Source organism: Myodes glareolus, chromosome 26 (assembly GCF_982192425.1).
Source record: "Myodes glareolus chromosome 26, mMyoGla1.1, whole genome shotgun sequence".
NCBI lineage: Eukaryota > Metazoa > Chordata > Mammalia > Rodentia > Cricetidae > Myodes > Myodes glareolus.
Window position 1 is genome coordinate 43,104,908 of NC_142051.1, and position 10,472 is coordinate 43,115,379.

At 49.9% G+C, this 10,472-nt stretch overlaps 1 protein-coding gene across 5 annotated transcripts in view; it reads right to left on the reverse strand.

Annotated features, from left to right (window-relative positions):
- Appl2 (adaptor protein, phosphotyrosine interacting with PH domain and leucine zipper 2) overlaps positions 1-8,439 on the reverse strand; it is a 42,525-nt gene extending 34,086 nt beyond the window's left edge. For all 5 annotated transcript variants that reach the window (XM_048418230.3, XM_087902191.1, XM_087902190.1 and 2 more), the window contains exons 1-2: positions 8,282-8,439; positions 230-328 (exon numbers count right to left, since the gene is read on the reverse strand). In XM_048418230.3, coding sequence (XP_048274187.2) covers positions 230-328; positions 8,282-8,335 — 153 coding nt within the window. In that variant the 5' untranslated portion in view covers positions 8,336-8,439. The remainder of the gene's footprint in view (positions 1-229; positions 329-8,281) is intronic.
- Positions 8,440-10,472: the final 2,033 nt, after the last annotated feature.

Here is a 10,472-nt window from a genome sequence, read left to right on the forward strand (position 1 = left end):
CATCCCTCTTCCTGAGACGGTCTCTCTCTAGGCTGGCCAGCCAATGTGCTCTAGGCACAGACACGAGCCCAATACCACGCCCAGCTCCATTAGATGGGTTCTGGGGTTCCAACTCAGGTCTTCGCTAAGCCATCTTCTCAGCCTCTGATTGGTTTTATTGCAAATTTTAACTGAGATTTCTTTTCACACTCAGACTTTTCATCCTCCAAGAGAGGGGTGAGCGGCATACCTGTGCTCCGTAGACACGCTGCATGGCCTGCAGCAGCTGGTTGGTGTAGTCTGTGAGGGTGCCAGCATCTTCTTCAAATACACTCAGCAAGGAGCGCGTCTGCAGGCAGAGAAGAAGGGGTTAATCTGACTCTTAGTGACAGCTAGGAAGGAGGAAGGGACTCATTGAGCACAGGACAGTGTCTGGTGAACTCTGTTCCTGTCCTTCCCACAACAGAGCAGGAACAAGCAGACAACACCTGCTCAGGACCAGGAGAGCGAGCCCATTCCCACAGGCTGGGCGTGCAGCCCAGGGGAGAGCACCTGCTGCGCCCGAGGCCCTGGCTCTCACTCAACACGGCGGGAAACCAGGAAGGACAATTGTCTGTGCCGACCTCAGCGCCTGAGGCATAAGTCCACTCAGCAACCAGTGTCGGAAAGGACAGCCTCTCTTTCCAGTCCACGCAGGAAACAGGAGTCCCACAGCACCGCCACCTTAATCACTCAGCCTCCACCAGCTGCTCGGGTGTCTGCAGCCCAGGGTACCCCGTAGACTGTCACTGTTTCCTCTTAAGATACCACATGGTCAGATTCTGTGGGGGTGGGGAGGGGTGGGAGGGCAGAACTTTTAAACTCTTGGCCAGGTATCGCAAATGTCCTGGTCCAGTGGTAGAAGCTCTTGGCATAAAATCAAATGGCAACCATTATACTGACCCCTTCTCTCAGGAAGAGCTCAGTCCTGAGGGCAGCAGAGCAACCTCAGTACCTAGAGGGTAGTTCCTGCCACGTTCACGCACAGTGCGTGGACACTAGAGGGTAGTTCCTGTCACGTTCATGCACAGTGCGTGGACACTAGAGGGTAGTTCCTGCCACGTCCGCACACAGTGCGTGGACACTAGAGGGTAGTTCCTGCCACGTCCGCACACAGTGCATGGACACTAGAGGGTAGTTCCTGCCACGTCCGCACACAGTGCATGGACACTAGAGGGTAGTTCCTGCCACATTCACGCACAGTGCGTGGACACTAGAGGGTAGTTCCTGCCACGTTCATGCACAGTGCGTGGACACTAGAGGGTAGTTCCTGCCACGTCCGCACACAGTGCGTGGACACTAGAGGGTAGTTCCTGCCACATTCACGCACAGTGCGTGGACACTAGAGGGTAGTTCCTGCCACGTTCATGCACAGTGCGTGGACACTAGAGGGTAGTTCCTGCCACGTCCGCACACAGTGCGTGGACACTAGAGGGTAGTTCCTGCCACGTCCGCACACAGTGCATGGACACTAGAGGGTAGTTCCTGCCACGTCCGCACACAGTGCATGGACACTAGAGGGTAGTTCCTGCCACATTCACGCACAGTGCGTGGACACTAGAGGGTAGTTCCTGCCACGTTCATGCACAGTGCGTGGACACTAGAGGGTAGTTCCTGCCACGTCCGCACACAGTGCGTGGACACTAGAGGGTAGTTCCTGCCACGTTCACACACAGTGTGTGGCACACCCTGAGCACTAGAGAAAGCTTTACACGCTGGGTGGTGTGCGAATAGGCTCATGGCGTCACATACCAGAGATCTTTCACATATGTGAATTTGCAACAGTGGTCAATAGCCAATGAGACAGAGATGGCACAGGAAGCCGCCAGAGAGGTCACACACATAGTGCTTTGCAAACCATTATTGCTCATCACTTTCTTGCAAATGAATTTCAATTCCTCCTTTTTCGAACCCATCTAAGCTAAAATAAGGTCAGAAGTGGTCTATGTGGCCACTATGTTCTGCCTCTCCTGGGGTCTCCCTGCTGCTAGGGCACCACCTACCGGGACCAAAACTCCCTGACCCAGACACTCCGAGGGACCAGAGTAAGGACCTGGCATTGGGATCTTCGCTTCTCCCTACTAGGCCTACTCTTGACTTTGCTCACAAGCTGGGAGACTCACAGCAGTGTGCTTATCCTTCCTTGCCCTGGATCCCCGGGTCAAACGCAGGCGCCAGAGTGCTCTATAGTGAAGGGATCACAGGCACCTGAGTGCTCTATAGTAAAGGGATCACAGGCAATGAACCGTGAAACAGAAGACAGTTTTGTACAGTTTCCCCGTGAGGACGAATGCTCACATGGCAGACTGTTTGTGCCAGAAGAGTTCCGCACGCTTCCTAAAATTCAGACCCAGAGCAGGAAATGCACCTAAATCAGCACGTAAACAGAGATGCGTCAAATGCCACACTGCTGAATAGAATAGATGCACAGATTTTCTTGACTCTTTCAATTCTGTGTGAATAAGCATCGCTGCTGTGACCCACCAGATGCCATAATCTACTAACGGATGACCATCAGGAGGTAAAATGGCAGCTCCTGAAAGCGTCATGTTTGGTTATTAAAACGGTGACCTGCGTCCCTGCTCTCAGACCGCGGGTGCTGAAACACCGAGCAGAGGGCTTCGGGGACAAGGTCAGCGGGGGCTGAGCCTGCTGGGGAGTCTCGAGGATGCTGTGATGGGGGTGACATTTATTATGGAGACCATGATCTCTGGTGCTCACAGCTGGTGCTCAGAGCTTTAAAAGGTGGTTTCATCTTTTAAATAGATGCCACAGCAGAGTGCTTATCTAAGGGGCCTGTGTGTTCACGATCCAGTGCTGCAGGGTCCCAGCAGCGTCTACAAAGATCCAAACACCATTCTTACTGTAAATGGCATGCCTGGGAACACAAGAAGCGATACAACTGGATTATGGAGATTTTAATTTTTAAAATTATTACTTGTGCATTTAGCTGAATCCTAATGTTTTCTCTTTATACTCTAAGGAATAAAGATGAGCAATGGTTAGAAGAGGAGGGATACACAACCGTCTCCTACAAAGACAGCAGGAAGACCTCTAGGAGAACTCCTTGGATCAGACACTGGTAGGCACGGGACATTTGACACTAAGGCAACAGCTTCATAATCAGATACCGTGGTCACATTGTGCTTGCTTTACAGGAGATGAAGCTGGGGCTCAGGGCTCAGGGTATTCCATCTCTGTTCTAGCTTCCTTATACATCACACTTAGAACACTGAGGGAAGTTGGGGCAGGAGGAACACTTACTGCTCACTCTTGGGCTCATGCTACAGAGCTTCCTCAGCCCGGGTGCCCTCCTCACCCATGTGCTGGACCCGCCCACATCAATTAATAGTCAAGACAAGTCACCCAAGACCAACCTGAAGAAGACAATTAGATGACTCTTGCTTTGTCACACTGACAATTAAAGGCAACTATGATGCCCTCCCAAAGCTGGGAAGTGGACAGGCTGAGACAAAAATCGGGTCCACTGCAAAGACCGTGCCGCCAGCAACATCAAGAGCCTCATCACTGGGTGTGCTCAGTGGGGCCAGCCCAAAACACAGGCGAACTGGAGCTGGATTCTCTTTGACCATCTCTCTTTCTCTGTGTGTTTTGTTTTCAGGGCAGGGCTTCCTTGTGTAGTCTTGGCTGTCCTGGAACTCACTCTGTAGACCAGGGTGGTCTCGAACTCAGAGATCTGCTGTCTCTGCTTCCCGGGAGCTGGGATTAAAGGCGTGTGCCGCTATGGCCCAGCTAGATCATCCCACTTTCTACCCTCACCTCCAGGAACTGCCAGAGAACTACATCATGGTCCTGCCTTGTTTTAACCATCTGGGCAGTGGACTTAAGCAGACAGTGATCACGTCCAGTAAAGAACACCCAGTTCCCAAGGGACCGCTCTACTACACACAACATCAGCATCCGCTGTGCTCAGTGTATAGACAGAGAGCAGGATGCCTTGACACACAAAATCAATGTGTCAGGAAAGGCCCTTCGGATGCTCAAAGTCTTACACACAGGTCCAACAGGGGTGTGCACTGTGTGCAGACAGTATCATCACTCAGTCACGCTTGACATATGCTGTTTACTCTTCAGAACAGCTCAATTGAGGAGCTGTTTTCATTCTCACATTATGTGCACGCACACCAAGGCTCAGAGTCTGGCTCCATCCTTTCTACTAGCCTACATTCTAGGGGAATATCTGCAGCTGGACAAGCAAGACCAAGCACTCTGTGGGCCTGGCATCAGCTTCACAGCATTCCTTTACCTTAGAGTAAACATCCGGGTGTTACCCAATCAAGCAGCCCTGACATTCTCAATAGCACACAGTTGTGTAAGCGCCCAATTTCAGTAGCACCCAGACTTTGTTTCTTTAAAATGTAAGTTAAGCAAAGATGTTTATCCCCCTAATTTGGTGTAGGGAGAGAAACATCTTAGCAGAACCGGGACGACTGAATGGAAAAATGTGCTGGACGCAGAGCTATGGGACAAACTCCCTCTACAACAAAGCCACACAAAACCGGGCGTGTTTGGAAGCATCTCACTGAGATAAAGAATGCTCTGATTGCTGAGGAGGACTGCGCCCAGCTGGGCCACGGCACGACCTCAGAACCAAGTCTTTTCATCTCTCTGTTTCCACTATGCCTAAGACAACAAAGCTCAACCCACAACACCAAGGGATGAAGCAGTACTTCATCCCACCTCACTGGGAAATAGTGTCTCTTACAACATGAGAGAGTAAGACTCTAAAGAAGGGTGCAGGATGTGCTGCTGGGGCTCCGGTTGTGCCTCTGTCCCTATCTATTACAGCAGGACTCACACTGTCCCGGAACAGCCGCTTATCTGCCCCAGGAACAGATCGTGAGCCAGTCAAGGGCAGATACGCCTATCTAGTTGATGGTCATGTTTCCAGCAGCTACCAGAGCCTGGGCAGCCGGGCAAAGTCTCACAGACAGGGACGGGGACTCGTCTCTTCACACTCCAAATACTCGTGCACCAGTGATCAGCAGAAAGAATACATATATTAATACTAGTTTTTGCAATACAGCGTGCAAACCTGCACGCCGAGGAACAAGACTCGAACAGTCGTGTCCAAGACCGGTCAACTTCTATGCAGCGCTTGGGGCAATTAGGTTCAAATACAAAAGCTTCGTATTCACTAAGTCCTGTGTAACCAGGTTACCCAAGCGACCTCCTAACTCTTCCGCCTCCACCAAGAAGAAACAAACAGCTTCATGGGTTCTCAGTATCTTTTTCCTCTCCTTGTGAATCAATATTTGCGCCATAGGAAAGCCAGGTGCTAGGGAACAGGGCTAACTTAAACAGTCCCCCAAGGCTTGCACGCTAAGGCCCGGCTCACTCACCAGCACCACAAAAGCAAAATCCTTTACTCCTGTGGCCTGCATTTCTTTAGGGTACACTTTTGATTTCTCTGCCCCTCCTCCACCTTACTAAGCGATCTCAAGACTGTTGGGAAGACGGAGAACATGAATGAAAAACATGTAATGCCTGGCACATACCATGTACAATCCAGACCAAGCATGTTCAACCCACTACCCAAGAGAGACATGAATGCAACTCAATGCAAAATTACAAGCATTCTTAACTCATTCAGCTTTTTGCCATTTTTTTTTTTTGGTAACTCTCCAGTGTAAACTTTGGAGATGATAATGGAGCCCACAGAAGCCAAGAGGTTGGACAATCATGAATTCTAGGCATTTGCTCTTGTTTAATTCTTTCACATAAAAAGAAATGGTTTCAGAGCTACCCAGCTCCATGCCTCTGGGTCTCCAGGGAGGAGAGCTGCCATTCAGTACACGCTACACAGAAACCAGTGACAGCCGGGCTCTGAGGACTCTGAAAGATGCCTAAAGCTAGCTTCTCTCCCACACAGCAGCCACACTCAGAAGCCCCGAGAGGAGAGAACCAGTCTCAACAGCAAGGACAGATGCCTACAGGTGGCTCAACGTGTAAGGGCACTTGTCACCAAGTCTAACGACCTGCAATCAATCCTTGGAACCCACATCGTGGAAGGAGAGAATCGATTTCCACAAACTGTACTCTGACCTCCACGTACGCACGCCCACATCCACACACGCCTATAGGAAGGACCAGGAAATGTCACAGAAGGGGGGTGTGTGTGGAGAGAATGAGGGGTAGTGCTGTGGAATGCTTCTTCTGGACACGACTCGGCCCTCCGACTCATGCACTCATAGCAATGTGGTCACCTACACAAGATAACGCCAGCCAACATTCCAGCATTCCAGCATCAAATGGAGGCACCCAGAGGCCCTACCCTCAGCCGAGAAGCTGGCTGCTGATGGCTTCTGGGAGGGACAGTCAGTTTTCTTTGGGGGTGTGGCTGCTGGGAGGTCACCCTGGTTCCACTGGATGGCCAGACACACCCATGCACATGAGGAAAGCAGTCATTAGATTTTGTGTGTTATGGGGGGGGGGGCAGGAAAATGGGTGGGAAACAGGCTGGAGGGGGTGTCTGCAGAAAAAGGAGGGGGAGGGGGAGGGATATGATAAAGACACACTGTGTAAGTATATGAAATTATTAAGGAATAAAAAATATTCCTTAGAAGAAAGTCAACAAAACAAGTGGCCAAATTAAATAAGGACTTTATAACTTTGCAGTGAAGCCAACTATCTAATAAAACTTTATTAAAGAAAAAAGTGTTTAAAAAATTAAAAAGAATGCCAGATAAGAATAACAATGTCTCTAAACATCACCCCCCCAACAGCTCAACGTTGATTCCATAGATAGGATATAATTTTAAACTGCTCCACCACCTTCAAGACAATCTGCTCCACGTCCCTTGTCTCCTGTAGTTTCTGCAGATGAGAAAACTGAGCTAATGACTAGAGCCAGAACTGCAACCCAGGTCTCCAGACTCATTGTCGGTGTCTTTCTGTGTCTCCCGAAACCGGGTGCATCGTTTATGCCACTCAGAAACAGAGCACACCCACTCGTGTAACACCCTAGAACACTACCCCGGGTTATGTCCACGAGGACAGCCTGGCTCAGCCATCACCACGGCTGGCTAGGAAAGTCGTCTACCGTTCACCTTCAGTGTCCCCGAACACAAAGCAAATGGAGATCCCTATCCCTAACCATGATGGTCATGACTTCCATCTGTTCAAGTTCAGATCCTGACAGCAGGTGAGGAAGACTGAAATGCCTCTTCCACCACAGGCTGTGGTCCAAACCAAACACCTGACAGCGGGCGCTGCACAAAGAGGCCATCCAAAGTTAGCATGATAGATGCCAATCTATAAAAAGCAAACAACAAAAAAACCCAAACAAATCAATAAAAAAAAATTAGACTGGGCATGAGAGCACCCACCTGTAATCTCAGCACTCAAGATAGCAGTTCAAGGCTAGCCTGGTCTACATAGCAAGTTTCAGGCCAGCTATGGATGGCTATGTAGTAAGACCTTGTATCAAAAACCAAGTACTGGGAATAATAATCACAGCTTACTTACACATCCTTGTCTACACCAGGACAATCACAAAGAAACGAGCTCAGGATACAGGTGCACACTGCCCTTCTGATTTCCCCTACATGGGAGAGGCGCAGAAGCGCAGGTGAGTCCGTCAAAACTCCATCTGGGAGGCGCAATTAATTCAGGAGGAAAAAGGGAAGGAGACCAGAAGGAGGGCAGAAACTGTGAAAGAACAGCTTAATCCTTTCTAACTTTTTAGGGACAGAGACGCCAGGGGACAGACGTATTTATTTAACTAACCTAGGGATGCTGTATCAGAAAAGCTAGGAAGAGGGCAGGAGGTTAAGGGAACAGTAGCTCCCTGGAGAAAAGAGTGCTGAATTCTGAACCAACGACACTCTGCTCTGCCTGCCAGTTTTCACTCTCCAGCTCAAGCGACTTGATTCACATCTCCACGATGTTAACGAAGTACCGCCCCCCCCCCCCCCGCGACGGACGGACACACACGGACGGACACACACACACACACACACACACACCCGCACAACACACCACCACCCCGTGGCTCAAATGAGGCCAACGTTAATTTTCTCTTCACCACTGGAAAAAGTGCCAAAAGGAGGCTTGGGTCGACGGTTCCAGGTTTTCTCTGCTTCCCATTCCGGCCCCTGAATTCATCACTTCTCTTGGAATCGGTGGTACCAGCAGTGCCTGTGCTCACAGCGCTGGCATCTCCTGCACCAGACTCTTTAAAAACTTTCCCGTCCTAACCCCCGGGAGGCGGACGGCGAGGCCCCGACCTCCCCAGCGGTACCTGGGGGCTGTCCTGCAGCGCCTCCTCCAGCAGGAGCTTGTCCACGGCGGGCATGGCTGGGTGGCAGCTGAGCGCGGGACGCGAGGCCGGGGACGCGGGACGCTTTGGGGACGCTCCGGGGACTGGCGGCTCAGCTCCCAGCCAGCGCCTGCCCAGAGCCCCGGCGGCCCGCCCCTCGGCCCGCCCCCTCCCGGATCAACAGGAAGTGTGGCGAGCGAGACGGGACACCGGAAGTGTGGCGACCCGGCTTCCGCGCTCCTAGACCTCCCGGCTAACGGGGCGGGGCTGGGGAGTTCCGGCCCGAGGTCGTCCTTCCAGGTCCCCGTGGTGGAACTCGGGGTGGGACGATAAGCTTAATCTTGTTCTTGCGGTTGCACTGAGTGCTTTTTCTGTGTGGGAGGAGATAAGAGTGAACAGATTTTGCAGCTGTTTTCTGGCCTCTTTTTTTTTTTCTTTTTGAGACAGGCTCTTCTGCATCTCAGGCTGTCTTCTAACTCCCTGTGTACCTGATGATTCTGAATTTCTCATCCTCCTGCCGCCCGCCCCCGAGAGTGATGGGAGAGCAAGCATGCACCACCAAACCTGATTTATGTGCAGTGCTGGGGATCGAACCGAGGGCTTCGTTCATTCTAGACAAGCCCTCTACCAAAGTAGCCACATCCCCAGCCTCGACGTCTTCATACTTTATTTTTCATTTTGGGGCGGAGGTGGGAGTTGGGTAAGCTGGACAGGTGGCTCAGAGGTTATTGGTTATTGCAGAAGACCTGAGTTCGATTCTCAGCACTGAGGCCGCAGCTCACAAGTGCCTGCGACTCCAGATCTCTTTGGTCTCCTTGGGCACTGCTCTCGAGTGCACATATTCCCTGCGCACACACACAATTTAAAATGAAACAGAATAAAATATTATTATATTTATTGTGTGGGACCTAGAAGACAATTTGTAAGAGAGTTTTCTCCTTCCAACCATGTGGGTTCTGGAAATTAAACTCAGGCCTCAGGTTTGAAGGGAAGTGCCATTAATCACTGAGCCATTTTGCAAACCTTTGGCCTCTATTTTAAATACTAAAATTTCTCACACCGATTTAACTAGATAAAAATCAGCCACCTAAACAACTCAGAGCACAGATGTGTGTGTGTGTGTGTGTGTGTGTGTGTGTGTGTGAGAAAGATAGGGAGAGAGAGAGAATCATCTGTGTTATTTAGATCACTGCAGTCTAATTTGAGTCATATAATTAGGTTTAATCCTCTTGGTTTATTATAGTTTGTCATTTAGGAGGATTTCATAATGAAATTTTAAGGACTGAAAGGGGTAGATAATTTAGTTCTGTGAAGTCATTTAAAGGGAGAAAAAAAGAACACCAACAATGAAATAGTTGAATTATGACCATACAATGCAGACTGGAGGAAGAAGAAAGAGAAAGTCATGTAGAAGATCAAAAGGGGAATTTGACATATATTAATGACAAGGGTTTCAGTTGATTGACAATGAGATGTCACCAAAATCAACAGGAAGAGTATAACCCCGCACAAATTCCACATCTTGTGGTAACCACCTGAACACAGTGTTGACTGTGACATCGGAAAGATCAGGAATTACCAGGGAGGGGTCAATTAGATTAGGTTAGCTCTGGCTGTCTGTGAGGGATTATCTTAAATTACTTGAGGTGGGAAAGTGTACCCTGAAAGTGGATGGCACCGTTCTCTGGGCGTGAGTCCTGGACTACATAAGAGAGAAGCAAACTCCAGCATCCCCTTACTTATGCTTCCTGCCTGAAGTTGCAGTATAGCCGTCTTCTGCCTGAAGAGGCCATGCGGCCGACTACCGCCTAAAGATATTGTGTAGCCAGCTCCTGCATGCTCCTGCCTCCAGAAATTCCCTGCTGTGAAAACTGTGAGCCAGAATAAACCTGTTCTCCCTTAAACCGCTTTTGTCAAGGTGTTGTAGATGAAGATACCACTGGCTTCAACAAGAAAATCTGTGTGGGAGCTGAGCTGGAGAGATGGCTCAGTCGTCAAGAGCACTGCCTACTCTCCCAGAGGTCCTGAGTTCAATTCCCAGCAACTACATGGTGGTTTACAACCATCTGTAATGAGATCTGGTGCCCTCTTCTGGCCTGCAGGCATGCATGCAGGTAGAATACTTAGAATACTGTATACATAATAAATAAATAAATCTGAAAGAAAGAAAGAA